Genomic DNA, 24813 nt, shown 5'->3' on the forward strand with positions numbered 1-24813 from the left:
TTTGACACTTAAGTCTTCATAGACTAGATAGAATTTTGATAGGATTAGTCCTCTTTTTAGTCATGACTTTTACTACTAAAGTTTATTTTACTATTAAGCTTAGTTTCAAATGAAAATAGAAAAATGGGAGAGGACAAGGACAAATAAAAATTACATAGCTAATAACAGACTTTAAATTCTAGTAGAAATGAAGATACATGTTAAAGGTCAATTGAAGGGAACGAGGAGATAGTTCATCAGGTTGAACACATGCAATGGCCCTTGAGCACAGAGCTGGCAATGCCCCCAAGACTCACCAGGAGTAGAGAGGGGGGGGGGAGTGTGGGGGAGAGAGACAAAGAGAGAGGAGATCAGAGAGGAGAGAGAGAGCAAGAGCACAGAGAGAGGAGGAAGAGAAAGAGAAAATAAAATAAAATAAAGGTCAATTGGTGGTTCAAAGTAAATAACGATGTGAAGTCCGATCAAAACAAATGTAAGTTGAGTCTTATTTATTTGCTTCAAGAATAAAAAGCTGGAGTCCAAAGTTGTCAGGGATGCTCCGCTGGATATGTAGGTTAAATTTGCAGAAATGAGTTCTCTCCATGCCCTTGTAGCATTGAAAGAAAGCTCCGGACTTGATGTAAAGAGCATTTCCTGTTCTGAGGTGGTGTCTGCAGCAGTTTAACACTGGAACCGTGTAGAGAACTTGGGAGACACAGGCACCGTCAGAGGCTTGTCGCTGGACTTTATCTCCACGCCCTGGTACTTTCGGATTGGATTGGCTTTGTGCACCTGAAGGGAAGAAAAGTCAACAGTAACCTAGAGTTCGGTTTTTCAATCTTTTCTACCTACCTAGTGGTTGAAACTAAACACTGAACTGCCACTAAATCGAGTAAGATAGACAGGTGGGGTTTCACATCTAACCAGCAGTTGAAAAGCACTAATCTAGAGCTTGGCTCCTTAAACTCTGGTTTGCAGCAGTTGGAACAACAGATGCTTTTATTAAGTATATCAAATGTGGGGGCTGCACTTTTTGTTTCTAATTCAACTAGCAAATGGTAATTTAGATTTTTCCCTTAAATAGTTTTTATCTACAGCTACTGTACCTATGCCACACGTATGTCACCAATGGGCCTAATACTTTTAAACTTATAAACTGTCAGGTACTTATAAATATCATAGTCATCATTAATAATCAGATCAAGTTTTATCTAAAACTGTCCCTTTTCAGGGCCGGAGAGATAGCATGGAGGTAAGGCGTTTGCCTTTCATGCAGAAGGTCATCAGTTCGAATCCGGCTTCCCATATGGTCCCCCGTGCCTGCCAGGAGCAATTTCTGAGCATGGAACCAGGAGTTTCCCCTGAGCACTGCCGGGTGTGACCCAAAAAAAACCACAGACACACAGAAAAAAGTAAAACTGTCCCTTTTCTCATTATGTACTAATAAAGTTTATGTTCTTAATGAAATAAAAAACATTACTATAAATTAAGTTTCTTTATTAGTAATATATAAATTATCATACTAGTAATAATAGCACAGAGGCCACCTATACTATATGCTCCATAATGCTACAGAATTTGCATCAAATATTAACAAAAAAAAGTTAGAAATTTTCATGTCCTTCCCAAACTAATTGTAAAACACATTGATTCTTAAGCCTTTTTTTTTTTTTGGTGTTTGGGTCACACTCGGCATCGCTCAGGGGTTACTCCTGGCTCTATACTCAGAAATCACCCCCGGCAGGCACGGGGGACCATATGGGATGCCAGGATTCGAACCACCGTCCTTCTGCATGAAAGGCAAATGCCTTACCTCCATGTTATCTCTCTAGTCCCGATTCTTAAGCCTTATAGGAAATAATTAAACTAAATTAAAAGAGGTCCAATGAATGTATGCACTTTGCATGGTTATATGACACGATATCCTCTGGAAGAAGGCACCTCAGAGAAATTTAATCTAAATCCAATAAAATATATTTCTAAAGAACTTGGCTTTTTTTTTTTTTTTTGGCCCCCACTTGGCAGCACTCAGGGGCTACTCCTGGCTCTGTGCTTAGAAATTGCTCCTGGCGGGGCCGGAGAGATAGCATGGAGGTAAGGTGTTTGCCTTGCATGCAGAAGGACGGTGGTTCAAATCCCCGCATTCCATATGGTCCCCTAGCCTGCCAGGAGCGATTTCTGAGCGTAGAGCCAGGAGTAACTAACCCCTGAGCGCTGCCGGGTGTGACCCAAAAACCAAAAAAAGAAAGAAAAAGAAAAAAGGAATTGCTCCTGGCAGGCTCAGTAGATCCTATGCAATGGTCCCCAAACTACGGCCTGAGGGCCACATATTGTATTTATTCCCATTTTGTTTCTTCACTTCTAAATAAGATATATGCAGTATGCATAGAAATTTGTTCATAATTTTTGTTTTTACTATAATCTGGCCCTGCAACAGCCTGAAGGACAGTGAACTGGCCCCTGTTTAAAAAGTTTGAGGACCTCTGCTGGGAGCTGGGGATTGAAGCCAGGTCTCTTCCACTTGGCTGCGTGCAAGGAAAACTATCCTACCCATTGTGCTATTACTACAGTGCAGCTTTTTTATATCTTTTTTTTTCTCCCTATTTGGGCCACACCCAGTGACGCTCAGGAGTTACTCCTGGCTATACATTCAGAAATCACTCCTGGCTTGGGGGGTGGACCATATGGGACACGGGGGAGGGGGGATTGAACCACAGTTTATCCTAGGTTAGGATTAAACCACAGTTTATCCTACTTGCGCCACCACTCTGGCCCCAATAGCTTATAAAAAAAAACATTTTTTGAGGGGCCAGAGAGATAGCATGGAGGCAGGACAGTGGTTTGAATCCGGCATCCCATATGGTCCCCCGTAACTGCCAGGAGCGATTTCTGAGCGTAGAGCCAGGAGTGACCCTGAGCGCTGCCGGCTCTGACCCAACAAACAAACAAACAAACAAACAAAAAGAGCTTTTTTTTTTTTTAAGTTAAGATTAGGTTGGTTCCTGAAAAAGAGTTAAAATTACAACAAACGTGGCAGATGTTAATTACAACATGCCTATATCTTTAGTACTATTTATACTTCAAATGTCACCACCCTTGGTTTATAATACTATCACAAACTTAATGTGTAATTCTTGAACAGGCATATCTTCTTCGAGAAGAAAAGGAAAAGGAAACAACACACAAGGCTTGTGCCTCGTTACCAGTGTTTTCCGTATCCTGGCCAGCTCTTCCTTCTCTTGTTCTTCTTCCTGTTGCCTGATCTCCTCCAACTGCTGGGCTTTCTGGGCTTCGGCTTCTGCCATTTTCTTCTCCAGTTCCTGCCACTCCTTAGCTCTCCTCTCAGTGGCGAGCTGGAAAGGTTCCTGAACTAGAGAACCAGAAAGGTTCTCTGAGTACAGAAACAAAGAGAACACTGGAGCACAAGCAGGACTTGTACAATCCCAGCCTGCATAGGGACAGCAAGCAGCACAAATATACACAGCAATAGAAAAGCTGACACATAAAAGAGTCCTATGGGCAAAAGGTTGCATAAATCACACAAAGTTACTAGAATTTTAATTTTTGGAAAGATCTCTGGAAATCATCTAATTAAGAAAAAGGCACTCTCCCTCTCACTTATTATCTATTTTGGGGGCAGAGAAAAATCTTAACATATTCAAATACCAGATGCCTATGCCCAGGTTCTATTAATTTGGCACCAACGTACTCTGCATTCCAATATAACTACTGAGTTCAGAAGGACTGGGCCAAGAGGAGAAAAATTAGATCCTTTAAAGACAAATATTTCAGGATAACACAGCATTGTAGCAACACAACTAAATCCTAGGCATACTCTTGGGATGTCTGACAATTCTGTTGCAATATATAATATTACCAGCAAGTTTTTTGTTTTCTTTCTTGGGAACAAAGGGCTCCTGGGAGATGATGTTGTTTGGTCGAGCCTTGAAACAAGTTGCTTCTTTCTGCTGCTTTTGTTCTTCTTCCAGCTATTAGAAAGTAAGACCAACAGATAAACCACTGCACAACTGTCTACAACTACCCCCTCAATGACTCAACCGTTTTTGAACTACTTCATCAATAAAGATAATTTAGGGACCAGAGAGACAGCACAGTGCCAGGAGCTTTGCCTTGCATGCAGCTAATCCAAGACGGACAGTGGTTTGAATCCCGGCATCCCATATGGTTCCCCTGTGCCTGTCAGAGGCGATTTCTGAGCCCAGAGCCAAGAGTAACCCCTGAGCGCAGCTGGGTATGACCCAAAAACAACAAAAACAAAAAAGATAATTTAATTTAAATTTTCTTTAGATTAGAATTGCAGATGACTCCACCTAAACCCCAGCTAGAAACTCCTTATACAAGGAAGATAACAGATTGATAAAACCTAGTAAGAACTAGAGGATATAATTAAGATTTTGTTTGTTTTATACAAAAAGGGGGAATGTGCCCATGTTGAGTCATAGAAACAGTGACATCTCCTGAGCTTCATCTTCAGGGACAGACCATGCAGTCCTGGGTATCACATCCAGAGTCCTATATGCTTCAGTCCTTGGACCCATCTCCCTGTTCCATAAAGAGTAGCTCTATCTACTTAAACACATGATGATCAAGGGGATAACCCCCCACCCCAGGTAGAACAGAATTAGATTACTAATCAGCAACCAATCCAATCACCTGATATCTATATAAAAATCAAGTAAGACACCAGTTGAGGAAAACTAGGTACCACAATGAAAATCCAGCATGATAATCTATTCTCATTATTACTGGTTCTATTTAATCTCAAATAAATGAATAGGTGAGATCTTAAACTCCTATGAAGTCAGTTCTCACATTCCTCAGATGATTACATAAAACAGGGATCAGTGAACTTTAGCCTGGGAAGCAAATCATGCTTATGATCTTTATGTAAGTGATTAGGCTAAGAATAATTTTTATTTTGTTATTTTGTTTTGGGGCCACACCCAGCAGTGCTCAGCTGTTTCTGCACTCAGGAATCACTTATGTGGGGCTCAGGGGATGTCAGGGATTGTATCCCAGTCAGCCACATGCAAAGCAATGACTTTTACTTTTTGTTGTTGTTGTTGCATTGCTCAGGAGTTACTCCTGGCTTTTGCACTCAGAAATCGCTCCTGGCAGGCTCAGGATGCTGAGTATCAAACCAGGTCTGTAATGAGTCTGCCTTGTGTAAAGTAAATGCCCTACTGCTATGCTATCTCTTCAACCCATGATTTTTACTTTTTTTTTTCCTTTGGTTTATGGGTCACATCCGGTGATACTCAGGGGTTACTCCTGGCTCTGCACTCAGAAATCACGGCTGACAGGCTTGGGGGACTATATGGGATACTGGGATATGAACCACTGTTGGTCCTGGGTCAGCCACATGCAAGGCAAATGCCCTACTGCTGTGCTCTATCTCCAGCCTGATTTTTACTTGTAAAAGAGCATAAAACACAAATAAATATGTGAGAGACCGATTCACCTAGAAAGCCTAAAATATTTACAGAAAAAAAATTGTTAACCTAGTTTTTAATAAGAACTAAAATTATGTAGTATGTGAATTTCCCAGGTAAATTTCAGCTGTGTTAACAAATCAATGATCAAGCAATTCATATTTTAACTATTTTCTTTACACCTACCTGATGTTTCCAAGTCTGTGCCTTCAGAGCACCTCTTTTGTCCGTCTCCAAGCTAAAAGGCTCAATCTGGGTTGCATTCTTCACCTTCTTCTCTGGTAGGTTAATAGTGTCAAAATAAGGCAAAGGATGTGCCTTGAATTTAGGCATCTTAAAGGAAAAGAAATTTAAATGTTAAGATGAGGCCTTTCTAGAAAGAAATCAGCAGCTACTCTAGAATATTTAAGTCTTTTGTTTCGTTTTGGGGCCACACCCAGTACACATAGGGGTTAAGCTTAGTTCTGCGTGCAAAATTACTCCGGGCAAGCTGAGGGGATGCTGGGGATCGAACACTAGTCAGCAACATACAAAGCAAATGCCCTATCACTCTGGCTCTCAATACCTGCAAGTCTTTATATATATAATGCCAGTTTTCAAAAGAGCATGCTCTAGCAGAAAGTAATGAGCTCAAAGCAAAATGGAGGTAATCTTCCCAATATTGCCAATAACTGGGCAAGACACTTAAACACTTCGTGCCTGAAGGTATTATCAAACCCTGATTACACTTTATAAGGTTTCCAAAGGAATCAATGTAGGGGTCAATTTCATATAAAAGAGTATCTTTGGGGTACGGAGAGATGGCATGGAGCTAAGGCATTTGATTTGCATGCAGAAGGTCGGTGGTTCAAAGACCGGCATCCCATATGGTCTGCCGAGCCTGCCAGGAGCGATTTCTGAGTGTAGAGCCAGGAGTAACCCCTGAGCATTTCCGGGTGTGACCCCCTCCCCCAAAAAAAGAGCATCTTTGAGGGGCCAGAAAGATAGCACAGCAATAAGCTGTTTGCCTTGCACGCAGCCAACCCAGGACAGACCTGGGTTCGATTCCCAGCATCCTATACTATTCCCCGAGCTTTTCAGGAGCCATTTCTGAGCGCAGGGCCAGGAGGAACCCCTGAGCACTCTCAGGTGTGACCCAAAAACCAAAAAACTAAAAGTATCTTTGTGCAATTAAAAGTACAGTATTTGGGGGCCGGGCGGTGGCGCTAAAGGTAAGGTGCCTGCCTTACCTGCGCTGGCCTAGGACGGACCGCGGTTCGATCCCCCGGCATCCCATATGGTCCCCCAAGCCAGGAGCGACTTCTGAGCGCATAGCCAGGAGTAACCCCTGAGCGTCACCGGGTGTGGCCCAAAAACCAAAAAAAAAAAAAAAAAAAAAAAAAAAAAAGTACAGTATTTGGGGCCCGGAGAGATAGCACAGCGGCGTTTGCCTTGCAACCAGCCGATCCAGGACCAAAGGTGGTTGGTTCGAATCCTGGTGTCCCATATGGTCCCCTGTGCCTGCTAGGGGCTATTTCTGAGCAGACAGCCAGGAGTAACCCCTGAGCACTGCTGGGTGTGGCCCAAAAACAAAACAAAACAAAAGTACAGTATTTGGTTACTTAGAGATCTAAAAACACTCACCTCCTCTGCTTTCAACAGTTCTTTAATTTTCTTTTCCTTTTGTAACTGACGTTCTTTGTCTCGAGAATCAAAAGAGAAAGGGCATATTTCCACAGTTCTTGTCTCTGGATTTTGTGGCTTAAAAGGCACCCCGTAATGCGGCATAGGTTGAGCTCTTATCACTGCGGGCTCCTGTTCTTTCTATAAAAAAAAAATGTGTTAAATAAACAAACAGTTTTAGGCTGGGGATGTGGATCAAGTGATAAAGCACATTCCTGTATATGTGAGGCACTGAGTTCAAGCCCCGGCCCCCAGAACACCACGATATGGCACTAATACAAAACAAATCCCCCTTTCTCTCACACTTCCTCAGAAAATGTAGTCAAAATGTATGCTGTCCAGTGCTGAAGAGATAGCACAGTGGGTAAAATGTTTTCCTTGCATGTGGCCTATCCAGGTTCAATCCCCAGCATTCAATATGGTACCCAGAGCTTGCCAGCTCTGAGCACAGAGCTAAGAGTAACCTGTGAGCACTGTCCAACCCCCCCCCCAATATATATAAGGTCTGGTAAAGGATAGGAGGAACATGTGCCTTACATGCTAGAACCTGGGACTCATAGTTCCCAAGCACCACTAGAAGTGATCCTTAGACGGTGAGTTGGAATAACTCAAGAGGACTGCTAAGTGTGACACAACCCCCCCAAAAAAAAACCCAAAATTAATTTTTAAAAAAGATTTCTTTTTTTAATGTACTTTTTAAACTTAAAAAATTTTTTGAAACTGGAGCAATTGTATAGTGAACAAGGCACTTGTCTTATACCTGGGTTAGATCCCTGGCACTATATATGGTCTTCCAAGCCTGCCAGGAGTGATTCCTGAGTGAAGAATAATGTGCAGAGCCAGGAGTAACCTCTGAACAGCACTGGGTGTGTGCACACCCAAATTAATAAACAAAAAATAAATTATATGAGAAGCCAATCAATGTCTTAGGTATTTAATCTCCTTTTCTACCAAAGAGGGATAAAATTATATCTAAGCTTTCTATAGAATCACAGAAAAGTGATCCACAGAAAGGAGGAACAACACATTTACTCCAGTTTTTGTTTTCTGTTTTATAGAGTGGGGGGGGGCGGGGGGGGGCGGGCTTAGACCAAGCTAGAGGTGCTGGGGTCTACTCCCAACTCTGTGTTTAGGGAACCAGACCAGGGTGAAGCTGCCTGTAAGCTAAGTGCCTTAGCCCCTATAAAGGCTCTGGTTCCCATAATTACTCTATCAGGAACTAAAATCTATAACAAGAAAGTTATAAGAATTAAACAAGATCGGTGTGAATAAAATGACAAACACAGGGTAATAACCAAGCTCATTCCTTAGCCTCTTGCTTGATTCAGTCTCTAGACTATATTAAACATATGACTGGAAGTCAGAGCTGTCCAATCCGAAACAGGAGCAAGTTGTTTGGGTTTAAACTGGTCATATAATATTACCGTGTATTCAGTTTCAGATGAACCTATAAAAAGGTTTAGGCTTGAGACTTGATATAAAATTACCCAAACCCTGGGTATTTATAGATAAAATGAGAAAGAAGCTGACCTGAACAATGAGTTTACGTCATCAATAATCACGACCACCAAGCCATTAGCTTTGCGACTCTTGAGTATAACACAGAAAAGGTAGACCGAACTGCTTACTATAAATTTAAATGTCCTTCACTGAACAGAGAAAAAAAAGAGTACAGGCTTTGACCACGGCTCATTTTCAACTCTATCATAATGAATAAGCCTGCAATTCATTAGAACCACTGAAAGCCAGAAAATTCATATCCTTGTCAGCTATTCTGTTCTTGGAAGAGAAAAAAATTATCGATCAAATATTCATACATTGTTACAGACAACTCCACAGGGTGATTGTCTTGGGATTCACAAACTAAGAAAAAAGCAGATGTTTATAGAAAAAGTATGAAAGGTGTAAGACAATCTACCCTGAACTTACTTCATCTTCTTTAGTGAGTATTCTCATTCTGTTCTTCAACGCAAAGGCTGGTGACTTGGGAACAGTGATTGGAAGGACTTTCTTTTCAGGAACACCCTTGGGAAGAGAAAACAATTGTATTAGATATACCAGTACATCTAATAGGCTATTTGATGACTAAATCCCCCTTTTAAAAAGAAGTTCACATACCGGAAAAAAAGACTAGTTATCTAGCACACAGTGGGACTCTTGAAGCAGACTATGATAGAAGAGCAACAAATAATTGAGGGTGCAGATAGAACTGACTTTTAGTAAAATATTTTATTAAAGAACTGGAGTGATAGCAACAGCAGGTAGGGCATTTGCCTTGCATGAAGCTGACCTGGGCTCAATCTCCATAATCCCATTGGTCCCCAGGCCTGCCAGGAGTGATTTCTGAGCACAGAGCCAGGAGTAATGCCTGAGTACCACCGAGTGTAGCCCAACCTCCCTTGCCAAAAAACCCCAAAATATTACTGATTTTATGAAAAATACACACACACACACACACACACACACACACACACACACACACACATAATGCCAGGGCCGAAGTGATATCATAGCACATAGAGTGCATGCCATGTACATGCAAAAACCCAAGCTGAATCTCCAACATGGAATTCCATATGGTCTCCCAAGCCCCACCAGGAATGACTACTGAGTGCAGAGCCTGAACATTGCTGAGTGTGGCCTCCAAACTAAAATACCCTCCCTCAAAAAAGCACCTATGTCAATGTTTAATTTTTTTAATCTGCTTTCTAATACCTAAACAGTTTAAAAATTCTTCTAAAAAAGTTTCCTTTTACCAAGCAATTCAATAAGTTTGTAAAAGCTCAAACTCAGTAGATTTTTTTTTCAAAATATATAACAAGATGTGTTTCATCTATTAAAACTGGATATATTAGGCTGGAGTGATAGCACTGCAGATTGGGTGTTTGCTTTGCACGCAGCCAATCTGGGTTCAATCCCTGGCATCCCATATGGTCACCAAAGGCTGCCAGGAGCAACTTCTGAGCACACCAGTAGTAATCTGAGTGCTGCCACCATGGCCCAAAAGCCAAAAAAAAGTAAAAGACTGAATATATTTAGGACTAGGAGGTGGCTCAATTATTTGGTACATACCTTGTATGTAAGACTATGGATTCAATTTCTACCACAATAAAAACCAAAAAGTGCATGCGATGTTTAAAAGACTGATAAAGACACATGTGGTATGTGTAACAAAGACACATATGGGGATAAAAAGTAGTACTTTTGATAATTATATATTAAAAATATAATCTGCTCATACACTTTTACCCAACAGTATACCTCTTGAAATTTTATCTCTAGCTTTTTTTTTTTTGGAGAAAAGGGTAGAGGGTGCTTGGTCTATACCCAGTACTGTTCTCTCAGAAGGTCCTATCCAGTGCTAATATCAAACCAGGGCTGGTAGCATACAAGGCAAAGCCTGTATCCCTGTAATCCCTATATTATATCACTGGCACCTTGCTCAGTTTTTTGTTTGTCAAGAAAGGGTCAATTCAATCCTTTAAATTGTGGTATATTTAACAGCAGACAAAATACTAAATAATATTTAATCTAATAAATCATATTAAATAAAAGCTTTCACAGTATTAACAGGGGAAAGGGTAAGCTACTAAGATTACTTTCATTTTCTGATTTTGGGGTCACAAGGACTATATCCTGTGCTGAGGATTACTCCTGGCAGTGCTTAGCTAGGGATCAAATCAGGATTGGCTATATGCAAGGCAAGCTCTTTACTCAGTGTATTATCTCTCTGGACCCAGAGAAATTTTTTTTGAATTTTAGAAACTAATATATAGGGCTAAGAAGATCATGTGGTAGAAAACATAACTAACATGTGCTAGGCCCTGAATGTGACACCTCACTTGCATAGGCCCTTAGCAAAGCCATTAGGTTACATTGGTAGTATCAACAGTAATGACTCCAGATTCCTTTAGCAACTGCTGAGGGTTACCCCCCACAACATGTATACATAATTTAGTAGAAACTAAAATTGGAATCTAAAATAAGCACATGTAGGGCTGGAAAGATAGCACAGCGGTAGGGCATTTGCCTTGCAAGCAGCCAACCTAGGCTGGGCCCAGGTTCAATCCCCAGCATCCCAGATGGTCTCCTGACCTATAAGGAGTAACCCCTGAGCGCTGCTAGGTGTATCCCAACTCCCCCACCAAAAAGGCACATACTTTGTATGTGGAAGCAAAAGTTCAAGCCCCCTAGTGCATGATCTTGAGCCCCACTGGTAAAATTTCCAAGCATAGAGCCAGAAATTGGCCCCAAGCACTGTCAGATGTAGCCCAAACACCACCCCCAAACAAATTAAAAATCATATTTAAATAAATAAAACACATTCAATTGTGGTACTTCCTAACTTTGTCATCTCAATACCTTTCTTTACTTATGTTCTTGCTCTCTGATAAGCCCAAGTGTTCTGAAAGCACCTAATTAATCTCAAAGCTTTCACTGGAGGACTACATCTTTTTTGAGGGATGGGGGCATACCCGGCGGTGCTCAAGGGTTACTCCTGGCTCTGCACTCAGAAATCGCTCCTGACAGCTCAGGGGACCGTATGAGATGCTGGGGATCAAACCCGGGTCCATCCAGGTCTACCATGTGCAAGGCAAATACCCTAGCACTGTGCTATTGCTCCTGCCCTGGAGGACTACATTTAAGGTTTTTCAAGACTTCTCCACTCAGATAACTGCTTTTCTCTTCCCTAGACAACTTATTTTTTTTTTTTTTTTGGTTTTTCGGGCCATACCCATTTGATGCTCAGGGGTTATTCCTGGCTAAGCTCTCAGAAGTTGCCCCTGGCTTGGGGGGACCATATGGGACACCGGGGGATCGGTCCTTCCTTGGCTAGCGCTTGCAAGGCAAACACCTTGCCACCTCGCCAGCCCCTTCCCTAGACAACTTTATCACAGTATATGCAAACATTTATTACACTTATTTATTCTTATCCATTTGCTAGCCTATGTGTACTTTAAGAATAGGGATGACAGACTTTTATCCCAAAAATCCCTAAAATTGGCAACTCCAGACCTTGTCCAGTAAAAGGTATTCAGTAAATGTTCATTGAATAAATATAGTAAGATTGAATAACAGAATTTATACCATGGACTCTAAGAACTTATGGTTGGACTCTGTAATTTGGTAGGCGATCTCTTAAATCCCAATAATGCTACAACAATGCCTGTTTGGAATATCTTCCTTAAAGTGGCTTTTAAAGTCAGTTTTAGGAACTCAGTCTTTGAGTTAGATAAAACTGTTTCCAGTTCTATTATCTTTAACTACTCAGAAAAAAATTTGTTGTTGTTGTTGTTGTTTTTGGGTCACACCTGGCTCTATGCTCAGAAATCGCTCCCAGCAGGCTAGGGGGACCATATGGGATGCCGGAATTCTAACCACAGTCCTTCTTTTTATTTATTTTTTTTTTTTGCGAGGGGGGGGGGGGGTTTGGGTCACACCCAGCAGCTGAGGGGTTACTCCTGGCTCTCTGTTCAGAAATCGCTCCTGGCAGGCTCAGGGGATCATATGGGATGCTGGGATTCAAACCACCGTATTTCCACGCAAGGTAAATGCCTTACCTCCATGCTATCTTCTCCGGCCCCACCACAGTCCTTCTAATGTAAGGCAAACGCTCTACCGCTATCTCTTAGGCCCCTTCAGAAATTTTAGTTTCAAAGGACTAGCTTAAAAAACCCAATTAACCTTTAAAATATAAAATATACCACAGTGAATAAATATAAGACACATGGCTTTTCCAAAATGTCGTGAACAGTAACTGTCATAGGAAATCATTCATCTTCTCCCAAGGTGGTGACTGCTGTGAAAGTTCTGATTTTCTAAAGAAACTATGATATCACTGGCGTTTGCCTAGCATGCTGCTAACCTAGGACGGACCTGGATTCAATCCACAGTATCTGATATGGTCTACCAAACCTGCCAGGAGCAATTCCTGAGCCCAGAGCCAGAAGTAAGCTCTGAGCATCACCAGGTGTAACGAAATATAAAAAGAAAGAAACTGTGTTATGTTTGAGTGAGGAGTTGCGGAAATTGAACAATGACAGTAAAATCATACTAGAACATGTAATCTGAATGACATTCATGAAATGAGTTTTCAGGGGTTAAAGCGACAGACAGCTAAGTGGGCAGAGCATCTGCCTTGCACACAGCTGACCTGAGACAGATCCAGGTTCAATTCCTGGCATCCCATATGGCAACGTTTTTCAACCACTGTGCCGCGGCACACTAGTGCATATGGTATCCTGAGCCTGCCAGGAGCAATTTTGAGTGCAAAGCCAGTAAGTAGTAATCCCTGAGCACTACCAGGTGTGACCCCCCCCCCCCAAAAAAAAGTGCAATGGTGGCTGGAGTAGTACAAGAATTAAGGTGCTTGCCCTGTATGAAACCAACACTAGTCCAATCACTATATGGTCCCCTATCCCTACCAGAAGTGGTCCCTAAACACAATGCCAGGAGGAGTAAGCCCTGAGTACAGTTGCCAATGGCCTACCAATCAAACATAAAGAGTAGTGAAAATTTCTCACAAGCTAAGTCATGTAAGAGATATTTCTAAGTGGTTTTAATCCTAATGAGCTGATCAAGAGGGAAAGGTGACGTTTGAAAACCACTTTGCAGCAGCTATCCTTCCACACTTTATCTCTACTACTACTGAGAGAATAATAAAGGAAATTGGATTGCTTTGCTATGCATGTTTTACATTATAAATGCTTCAAGGCCGGAGAAGAGCATTCCTTTGCATTAGGCAGAACAGCTAGGAAACTGTAGTCTTCGTTTGACAATGGACATATGTTGATTAATATTAGTGTCACTATTAGTTTAGACTTCAATCTGTTCAACCAGACTAAAAGTTTTGAGCAATGAGGCTACATCTCTCCTCATCTTTAAATAGACAAGCCAGTGCATTTCAGTTTACATTTTCATCAACCCACTTATCCAGTACTATGCCCATACTATGATTCTAAGTACTAGGGCTACAGAAGTGAACAATAAAGACATACAGGGTGCCTGGTCTCAAGTTAACTCACATTTTAGTGCAATTATGAGAAAACGAAAATTCAGTAAATCAAATGTTTCCTAATTTTCACAAGTGCTCGGAAGTAGACTATAAAGCTAAAAGATAATGGGGGCTTGAGAAGGAGGAAGCACTGATGAGAAACTGGGAAAGACATTAGCAAAGAGGTAAAGTGTGGGTAGAAGTAGGAAATGTGAGCAGATTGATGATACCATTTAAGATAAGCAGCGAAAGCTGTACAATGCAGAGGGTACTTGCCTAATACACAGCCCAACCAGTGTTTGATTTCTGGCACTACATAAAGTCACCTGAAACCCCTCAGGAGTAATTTTTGAGCAGAGAGCCCACAGTCACTGCTGAGAACTGTCAGTGTGGTCCCAAAACCAAAAATAAGGAGCTCAACAGGCTGAGTAATTGAGTTCAATGACCAGCTCCACATGGCTGATTCTCTGATGATAGAGCAAAAATAGCCCTGACTACTGTCAGGCATGGTGAGAGAGAGTGATTTTTCAAATGTTAAAATCAGCTGTGGTGATGATTGCCTAACCACACTTCAAATATACTTTCTGTTTGTTTGTGGGCTACAAGGGTAATGCTAGGGCTTATTCCTGGCTCAGGAATCACTTCTGGCGGGCTCAGAGAACCATATGGGGTACCAGAAATTGAATCCAGATCAGCCACAAGCAAGGCAAACATCCTATCCATTGTGCTATCGCTCCAGCCCCTGTAAATATATTTTTAAAAAGCACTAAGGGCTGAAAAGATAATACCACGGGTACAGTGACTTGCCTTGCACACAGCTGATCAAAGTTCTATCCCTGGCACCACATATCCTCTAAGCACAGAGCCAAGAGTGATCTATGAGCAGAGACCCAAAAGTAAGCACTGATCACAGCTGAGTGTAGGTTTTCCCTCGGACCCTCAAAAAATAAATAAATAAAATAAAAAGCAGAAAATAAGAAAGAAAAAGTAATATTTTTAATTTTATCTTATATGTAATATATATATTATATTTTATCTAAAGCCTAAAATAAAGTAAGCAGTAATATATGAGGTGAGTTATTCTCCCAGGGCAGCATAGTTCTCAGACCCTTCTCAGAGTACATAGGAAAATCACAGTGAATACAGGTTACCCGAGGAAAGAGAGAAAAAAAGGGGGAGAGGGTCGAGTTAAAGAGAAAGTAGAGGGGAAGGGAGAGAAGTTACTGCTATGCTGATACCCCCAAGTCATACCTAAGATATTAGTGCTAAAATTATACATTGGCCTCACAACAGCATATCTACTACCACTGTGGTGCCCCATCTCCCCACTAGATGTCGACATCAGGTTCACATTTCACACCCTTGAGCATAAGGCTTTCATCATTCCACCTCTGCCCCAAGAGTCCTTTTTCCTTTCTTTTTTTTTCGGTTTGTTTGTTTTGGGGTCACACCCATCAGCACTCAGCTCAGGGGTCCTGTGTTGGTTGCTTGCAAAGCAAACGCCTTACTGCTGTGCTATCACTCAGGCCCCAAGAGTCCTTTTTTCATCTCTTCTTCATAGCCTACTGCTGCCCAAGTCTGTCTCTCATCAAGTCTGTTGTCTCTTCACCATTTATCAACCACAAGTAGAAGAGCACAAGATGCATAGAAAGGACACATGGGAAGGGAGCTTCAGCACCAGGAGGAGAGATAAGGAAGAACTTTTGCAGACAGACAAAGCTTCATCTGGACTCTAAGATAAGCTTTTCTAGGGTAACTTTTATGTTGTTTGGTCCAAGCCTGGGAATTAAAGCACCAAATCTCAGCTCTGCTATCACATTTGAAAAATGAATAGCCAAATTCCCTTTTTAAAACCTTCATATGTAGGGACCGGAGAGATAGCATGGAAGTAGGGCAGTTGGTTGCTTTGCATGCAAAAGATCAGTGGTTTGAATCCTGGCATCCCATATGGTCCCCCAGGCCTGCCAGGAGTGATTTCTGAGCATAGGAGTAACCCCTGAGTGCTGCCAGGTGTGACCCAAAAACAAAACAAGAACAAAAAAATTAAAAAAAAAAATCTTCCTATAAAAAAACTTAAAAAGATAAGTGAAAAACACAGGTAATAGTTCCTCCTATGCTTTTTTTTTTTCTTTTTGGGTCACATCCGGTGGTGCTCAGGGGTTACTCCTGACTCTACACTCAGAAATCACCCCTGGCTGGGGCCAGAGAGATAGCATGGAAGTAAGGCTTGTATGCAGAAGGTCAGTGGCTCGAATCCCGGCATCTCCTATGGTCCCTGAGTCTGCCAGGAGCGATTTCTGAGCATAGAGCCAAGAGTAACCACTGAGCGCTGCTGGGTGTGACCCAAAAACAAAAACAAAAAAGAAATCACCTCTGGCAGGCTTGGGGTCAAGTGTGTGCAAGGCAAACACCCTACTGCTGTGCTATATCTCCAGCCTCTATGCTTTTCTAAAACCATTAATTAAAGTAAAATCACTAGAAACTATAGTAGGAAGAGCTGTGGACAGCTAGCACAAAAACTCAAAAAAAAAAAAAACGTAATAAGATTGGATAAACTGACTAAGGAGATGAAAGTTAAGTCCTGGTTCTACATACAAAATAATTCTTAATTACTATTTCTTCATCTGAAAAGCAGGAATAGTATGAGAATCAATCTTTTAGGAATTGTTACGAGGGGCTGGAGCGATAGCACAGTGGTAAGGCGTTTTGCCTTGCATGTGGCCAACACAGGACAGAACCTGGTTCGAATCTCAGTATTCCATATGGTCCCCTGAGCCTGCCAGGAACAACTTCTGAGCGCAAAGCCAGGAGTAAACCCTGAGCAATGCCTGGTGTGGCCCAAAAACAAAAAACGAAAAACAAAAAGAGAATTGTTCTGAGAATGAAGTAAACTAAATAAAACTATAATGTAAACAAAATGACAGCTACTACAATTAACAAGTGGCTAATTTTTGCTTGTTTGTTTTGTTTTGGTCACACCTGGCAGTGTTCTGATACTACCTGGCTGTGTGCTCAGAAGTGCTCCTGGCAAGCAAGGGGGACCAAATGGGATGCCAGGATTTGAACCAATTTGAATCAGCTGCTTGCAAGGTAAACGCCCTACTGCTGTCCTCTCTCCAGCCCATTAGCTAATTATTGAGTTAGACTCCACACTAAATTTCTTCCCCAGGTTCACAATTATATCTGTAGCTTACAAACTCTTAAGAGTTAAAGGCCTGGGGCCGGGTAGGTGGCGCTGGAGGTAAGGTGTCTGCCTTGCAAGCGCTAGCCAAGGAAGGACCTCGGTTCGATCCCCCGGCGTCCCATATGGTCCACCCAAGCCAGGGGCGATTTCTGAGCACATAGCCAGGAGTAACCTCTGAGCGTCAAACGGGTGTGGCCCAAAAACCAAAAAAAAAAAAAAAAAAAAAAAAAAAAGAGTTAAAGGCCTGGAATCAGTTATGTATGAAAATTCCCAGAGGATCTGAGAATTTGTGGATTTAGCAAACATGTCGCTATAGCATATCATATCTATCAACCTGACTTACCTACTGCTTTGCAGATTTGTTTATCCATAATTCTCATTAAGCTCTTTTTTTTTTTAATTTTGGGGTGTGTTTTTTTTGTTTGTTTGTTTCTTTTTGAGCCATAACTGGTAGTGCTCAGTGATTACTCTTGGTAGTGACTAGGAAACCATAATTTTGGGGTGTTTTTTTTTGTTTTGTTTCTTTTTGAGCCACAACTGGTAGTGCTCAGTGATTACTCTTGGTAGTGACATAGGAAACCATGACTAGGAAACCAGGGATTGAACCCGGGTTGGCCACATGCAAGACAGTGCCCTACCCATTGTACTATCACTCTAGCCCATCAATAAGGAATAATTTAATATAACTGAAGACCTCACTTAACTACTTATCGTCATTCCTTTCTTCTCTCTCTCTTTTAAACAGTACCAGAGCTCAAACCCACGTCTTCAAATACACATCTATCCACCTATCTGAATACCCACTTCTTTTTGTTTGTGTTTGATTTTGTTTTTGGGTCACACCTGGCTTCGATAAGGAGCTAACTCCTGGCTCTACGCTCAGAAGTCGCTCCTGACAGGCTCTGGGGACCATATGAAATGCCGGAATTCGAACCACTGTCCTTTTCATGCAAAGCAAACACCCTGCCTCCATGCTATCTCTCCGACCCCTGAATACCCACTACTGATTCCAGAAGTCTCCCTCATGTTTTTCACCTTTTAGAATTTTGTTATTTTACTCCTACAGCCTGGAATGTTCTATCAACCCATTTCATTATACTTCTGCAAGTCCAAATCCTACCATATGGAAAGGCACCACACCTACCTGCTCTCCCCCATCTCATTAAAATTAAAATGAATCACTTTATGGTCAAGATGAATGAACAGTAGAGCCAAGGATGTGACCCTTTCCTTACATGTGTAGGGCTTTGGGTTCAATTACTTGCATCAAGCACAAACTGAAATATTAACATGCAATTTTTTTTTTAAGTTTTGAGGCCAAACTCAGTAGCACTCAGTAATCATCCCTGGCAGGCTCAGGAGAACATATGGGATTGAACCCACATTGGATATACGAGACAAATGCCCTCCCTACCTGCTATGCTATCACTCTGCCCCTTAACAAGCAAATTTTAAAAAACGAGCTTAGGGACAAATATGGTAATAACAACTTTTTATTAATAATGACTACATGTAGGCAGGATTCAAATCAAATGTTTCCTCTTCCCTGATGATTTGGTCTGTACATTTATTTGTATTCAGGTTCCACTTTACAGGATAGAAAGCAGTCACTATCTGGTATTAATTTTTATCTATGGGTGCAGCAAGGCACCAATTCTTAGGCACTGGATAGAAACTGAGGCCTTAGGGAAAGGACATCTACACCTGGTAAAAACAATTATTATCTGGGGCTGGAGAGATAGCACAGCGGTAGGGTATTTGCCTCACACACAGTCAATTTAGGATGGACGGTGGTTTGAATCCCAGCATCCCATATGGTCCCCCGTGCCTGCCAGGAGTGATTTCTGAGCGCAGAGCCAGGAGTAACCCCTGAGCGCTGCCGGGTATGACCCAAAAAGCCAAACAAACAAGACCCAATGATTATCTCCTTTAAAGTTCTGTAGTGCTTTTAACCATCAATCTTAGTACATTTTATATTTTCTACTCTACATATACTGTTTCCTACTGGATTTTAAGTTTCCTAACAGCAAAATTAGCCTGTTATATCTCTTTATCACCTATAGTCCCTAATTTGATGCCCTAATCACAGTGTCTATCCCCCCCATTTGTGACCATGATCATGAGCAGGCACACTTCTGCAGTATGTGGCCCACCGCAACCATTCTTACCACAACATCCTCAAAGATCTTAGAGGGGCAAGGTCTGGAATGAAATTCAAAGTGTTCGTCCTCCGACTTCTTCTTTGACTCTCGTTCCTGGATTCTTTTCTCAATTTCCAAATCAAAGCCAACAGGCTGGGTAGGTGGTTTCACAGGCATTTTAGGCAGGTTGGGCCCACTTTCAAAAATCTTGGAATCAAGTTCCCGTGCTTTGAACTTGTATCTGTGAGTTTATATAAAATGAAAGATTTTACTGAAAGCCACAAAAAGAAAAAAATGATACCAGGGGCCAGAGCGGTGGTGCAGCGGTAGGGCGTTTGCCTTGCATGTGGCTAACGTAAGATGGACCACATGTAGTTTGATTCCCCATCGTCCCATATGGTCCCCCAAGCCAGGAGCGATTTCTGAGGGCACAGCCAGGAGTAACCCCTACCACTTGAACCACCATTCCAGCCCCAATATTAACACTATTATAACCATGTTACTAAAACTATTTAAAAAAAATTTTTTTTAAAACATGGGTGCTGAAACAGAGGGCTAAATGGGCTAAGTGCATGCCCTCATGCAGGAGGCCTGGTTTTGGTGCCAAGTATAGTATAGTCCCACTGGGCCTAACCTCTGAGTGCAGTGCTGGGAGCACTGATGTATGTGGACAAAAACAAAATCCCTAGAGTAGTTTTAAGTGGGTGGGATCTTACTAAACTAACTTCAGAGGCACCTCCTCTTCAATTAAGCCATAAGTTCTCCCACATCAACATTAGTTTTTCACTGGTTTAGGGTATCTACAGAGTATATAACCTATGTGCCATAAATCTCATGGCAAGAATAGTAATTCCAGGCCTAATAGCACAGAGGGTAGGGCATTTACCTTGCATGTGGCCACCCAGCATTGCACACAGCATCCCATATGTTCTGCCAAGCTTACCAGGAGTAACAGAGCCAAGAGTAACTCCTGAGAGACACTGGGTGTATCTCCCCACCCCACCCCCAAAAGCAACTCCCTCTCACAAAACTGAAAATGGATTTTTCCTCAAATACTACCAGTGGGAACTTACTGTCGTATTTTCTCCAATTCCTCAATCTCTTGTTCCGCTGCACTTTTGTAAGTGACAGGCCTTGCACGGTGTTTGGTTTGCAGTACAGGCGTCTGTGGGTCTTTGCAGATCTTAGCCACAACAGGTTTAGAAGGCAACAGAGCTGCAAACCAAGATTACAGATACTCAATTTACAAAGACACATTTATCTACAGGTGCTACCTCATTAATCAGTCCAAAGATGCCAAATCACAAAATGACTGCCCTCCACTCAGCTTAGATCACTTGTCAACCTGACAGTCAGTCTCTTCTCTCTCTCTCTCTCTCTCTCTCTCTCTCCTCTCTCTCTCTCTCTCTCTCTCTCTCTCTCTCTCTCTCTCTCTCTCTCGTGCATTATTGAGGAGAGCAATGATGATATGCTTTAGAAAACTCTACATTCTAAAAGAAAATCAATTTTCCTTTTGGACCACACCTGGTGATACTCAGCACTTAAGAATCACTTCTGGGGCTGAAGAGATAGCACAGCAGTAGGGCGTTTGTTTGCCTTGCACTCAGCTAACCCAGGACAGACAGTGGGTTCAAATCCTGACACCCTATATGGCCCCCCAAGCCTGCCAGGAGCAATTTCTGAGTGCAGAGCCAGGAGTAACCCCTAAGCACTGCCAGGTGAGACCCAAAAACAAAACAAAACAAAAAATCAGGTTTGCCATGTCAAGATAAGTACCTTAGCAGCTGTACAACTGCTCTGGCCCCAACAGCCTCTATTTGTGTGTGTGTTTGTGTGTGTGTGTGTGTGTGTGTGTGTTTGTTTGTGTGTGTGTGTGGTTTTTGGGTCACACCTAGCAGTGCTCAGGGGTTATTCCTGGCTCCAGGCTCAGAAATTGCTCCTGGCAGGCACGGGGGACCATATGGGATGCCGGGATTCGAACCGATGACCTCTTGATTGAAAGGCAAACGCCTTATCTTCATGCTATGTCTCCGGCCCCAGCCTCTATTTTTTTTTTTTAATGACAATGCCAATACTTGACAAATCAGCTTGTTTAATTCAACTGCAAAATATTATCTTTCTTAGAAAAAGTGTGGCCCAAAAGACAAATATTTTTTAAACAATAATAAATTTAAAAATTAGGGGCCAGAGCGAAAGCACAGCAGTGGGGCATGCAGCTGACCTGGAACAGACCCAGGTTCAATCCCTGGCATTCCATATGGTCCCCAGAGCCAGCCAGGAGTAATTTCTGAGTACAGAATAACCCCTTGAGTGCTGCAGGGTGTGGCCCAAAAACAAAAATAAATTTTGAAAATCAAAGATAGGACTGGAGAGATAGCATGGAGGTAGAGTGTTCTTGCATGCAGGAGGATAGTGGTTCGAATCCTGGCATCCCATATGGCCCCCTGAGCTTGCTAGAAATTGCCAGGATGGGGCCGGGAAGGTGGCGCTGGAGATAAGTTGTCTGCCTTGTAAGCGCTACCAAGGAACGGACCGCGGTTCGATCCCCTGGCGTCCCATATGGTCCCCCCCAAGCCAGGGGCGATTTCTGAGCACATAGCCAGGAGTAACCCCTGAGCGTCAAATGGGTGTGGCCCAAAAAAAAAAAAAAAAAAAAAGAAATTGCCAGGAGCAATTTCTGAGCGTAGAGCCAGGAGTAACAGTAACCCAAGTGCTGCCGGGTGTGACCTAAAAACCAAAAAAACCAGGGGCCAGAGAGATAGCATGGAGGTAAGGCGTTTGCCTTTCATGCAGAAGGACGGTGGTTCGAATCCCGGCATCCCATATGGTCCCTGTGCCTGCCAGGGGTGATTTCTGAGCATAGAACCAGGAGGAACCGCTGAGCGCTGCCAGGTGTGACCCAAAAACCAAAACCAAAACAAAACAAAAAATAAAAGGTAGATGGGGCCGGAGTGGTGGCGCAAGCAGTAGGGTGTCTGCCTTGCACACGCTAACCTAGGATGGACCACGATTCAATCCCCTCGTGTCCTATATGGTCTCCCAAGCCAGGAGCGAATAGCCAGGAGTAGCCCCTAAGTGTCACTAGGTGTGGCCCAAAACAACAACAACAAAAAACAAGGTAGAAAAAACTCAAAGCAGAACTTATAAAGATCATCATACTGATCAGAAAAATAATTTATCTAGCTAGGTATATTCTAAAGTTTATCTAGAATGAATCCTCTAAGTTAGTGGAGTAGGAGATAAAAACCAAAAGAGAAAGTTTTTAAATGGCAGGGACTCATGCATACAAGGCAAATGCACCACTACTGAGTATATTCCTGGCCAAACACCAAAAATAATTTTTAGAAAAATGCCAGGCTTCAGGACTCAGAAAGAGTACAGTGGATTCAATCACTGAACAAAATAGCATACAATCTTGAAAATTAAATTATTTTTTCGTTTGTTTTTTTTTTGTGGCGGGGTGGTGGTCACACATGACTGTGCTCAGGGCTTACTCCTGACTCTGTAGTCAGAATCACTCCTCGTGGTATACCAGGGACCATGCGAGACGGCCAAGAATCAAACCTGGGTCGTCCACATACAAAGCAAACATCCTATCCACAGTGCTGCTGCTTCAGTCGCACGTTTCCTATAGATACTTAGATGTATTGTGACACTGTGACACAAGTAAAAGATATTCGTATTACATAAGGAGAGTGCATCTCCGATTACTTTCTTTCCCCATAGCTAATCATTATACGGAGGGTCAGATGGCTGATAGGTAGAAACACGCAGAGAGGTAGTTTGGAAAATGTTCAACTTACATACTGTCATCATGTCATACTTTATTTAAAAGGTAGGATTTCAAGATAAGATATAATAAAAGAAAAGTCTAGGGATTGGAGCAATAGTACAGTGGGCAGGGCGTTTGCCTTGCACACAGCCAACCTGGGTTCAATCCTCGGCATCCCATACAGTCCCTGAGCTAGCCAGGAGTGACTTTTGAGCGCAAAACTAAAACAAAAATCTAGAGAGGCTCCAGAAAATCATAATATTGATCATAAACTTACCAACATCATCCTTCTTACTCCTTAAGTGGTATCTGTTAGGGGTTCGTTTGTGGAAGGCTTCGACCTGCTGTGCAAGAGGCACATATGTAGAAGCTGCTTCTTCAAATGTTCTTTTCTTTCCATGGGACAGGTTGAAAGGCTTAATAATGGTGCATCCTTTAGATACTCGAGCCTGTAAAGAAGTTGTTCACCATATGAAGTGCTATGAAATAATCTAGCATAAACAACTTATCATCACAAAACATCAAAAGAAAAAGAGCCCTAAAAAGAGAAATACTGAAGTACATTAAAAAAGGGGGAGGGCCGGAGAGATAGCACAGCGGCGTTTGCCTTGCAAGCAGCCGATCCAGGACCAAAGGCGGTTGGTTCGAATCCTGGTGTCCCATATGGTCCCCCGTGCCTGCCAGGAGCTATTTCTGAGCAGACAACCAGGAGTATCCCCTGAGCACCACCGGGTGTGGCCCAAAAACCCAAAAAAAAGGGAGGGTGGCAGAGAGATAGCATGGATGTATGGCGTTTGCTTCCCATGCAGGTCGATGGTTTGAATCCCGGCACCCCATATGGTCGCCTGAGCCCACCAGGAGCGATTTTTGAGCATAGAGCCAGGAGTTACCCCTGAGCACTGCCGGATGTGACCCAAAAACCAAAAAAAAACCAAAAAAAAAAAAAAAAAAAGGGAGGGGCCGGAGAGATAGCATGGAGGTAAGGTGGTTGCTTTTCATACAGAAGGTCACTGGTTCAAATCCCGGCATCCCGTATGGTCCCCTGAGCCTGCCAGGAGTGGAGCCAGGAGTAACCCCTGAGAGCTGCCGGGTGTGACCGAAAAAAACAAAAGAAAAAATAAATAAATAAATAAAGAGCCCATGTAAAGTTTTTTTCATTCCTTGAAAAATAATTACCGTATTTTCCAGCGTATAAGACAACCCCCTAATTTTGCAGTTAAAACATAGATTTAGGCCTATATTCGCTGTATCAGAACGTTCCTGTGCTGCAACAGTATGTACCACAGTGAGCCAATCACAACAAGGAAAGGTTCAGAGGTTATACTGTAATAGACGTCCTCTCTGACTCTGGCCAATCTGAGCAGGCTTTTGACAATGTAGATTCGGGTCCAGAACATTGTCTAATTTGCATGCATAAAAAGCCTGCATGGATTGGCTGAGTTAGAGAGGTGGTCCGAGCAGCCTGGCAGTGATTGGTGCAGGATCGAGTTGGAAAATTCGTTTTGTGGCAATATTCAGACAAATTTCGTTTAGCGGCATATTGAAACATTTTTTGGGATATACTCGGTGTATAAGACGACCCCCGATTTTCGGTTGACTTTTTTGTTTCAAAAGTCGTCTTATGGGGC

The 24813-nt window shown here is 42.4% G+C and overlaps 1 protein-coding gene across 2 annotated transcripts in view; it reads right to left on the bottom strand.

Moving 5' to 3' along the window:
- Positions 1-485: 485 nt before the first annotated feature.
- TPX2 (TPX2 microtubule nucleation factor) overlaps positions 486-24813 on the bottom strand; it is a 61780-nt gene continuing 37452 nt past the window's right edge. Inside the window, exons 9-17 of one of the 2 annotated variants that reach the window (XM_049779178.1) lie at positions 23463-23634; positions 20487-20628; positions 19441-19654; positions 9024-9119; positions 7056-7235; positions 5619-5765; positions 3857-3968; positions 3183-3349; positions 486-771 (exon numbers count right to left, since the gene is read on the bottom strand). In XM_049779178.1, coding sequence (XP_049635135.1) covers positions 661-771; positions 3183-3349; positions 3857-3968; positions 5619-5765; positions 7056-7235; positions 9024-9119; positions 19441-19654; positions 20487-20628; positions 23463-23634 — 1341 coding nt within the window. In that variant the 3' untranslated portion in view covers positions 486-660. Of the gene's footprint in view, positions 772-3182; positions 3371-3856; positions 3969-5618; positions 5766-7055; positions 7236-9023; positions 9120-19440; positions 19655-20486; positions 20629-23462; positions 23635-24813 lie in introns of both variants that reach the window. The other variant, XM_049779177.1, reaches the window with a different exon arrangement.

The sequence above is a fragment of the Suncus etruscus genome, chromosome 9 (assembly GCF_024139225.1).
Source record: "Suncus etruscus isolate mSunEtr1 chromosome 9, mSunEtr1.pri.cur, whole genome shotgun sequence".
Taxonomy (NCBI): Eukaryota; Metazoa; Chordata; class Mammalia; order Eulipotyphla; family Soricidae; genus Suncus; species Suncus etruscus.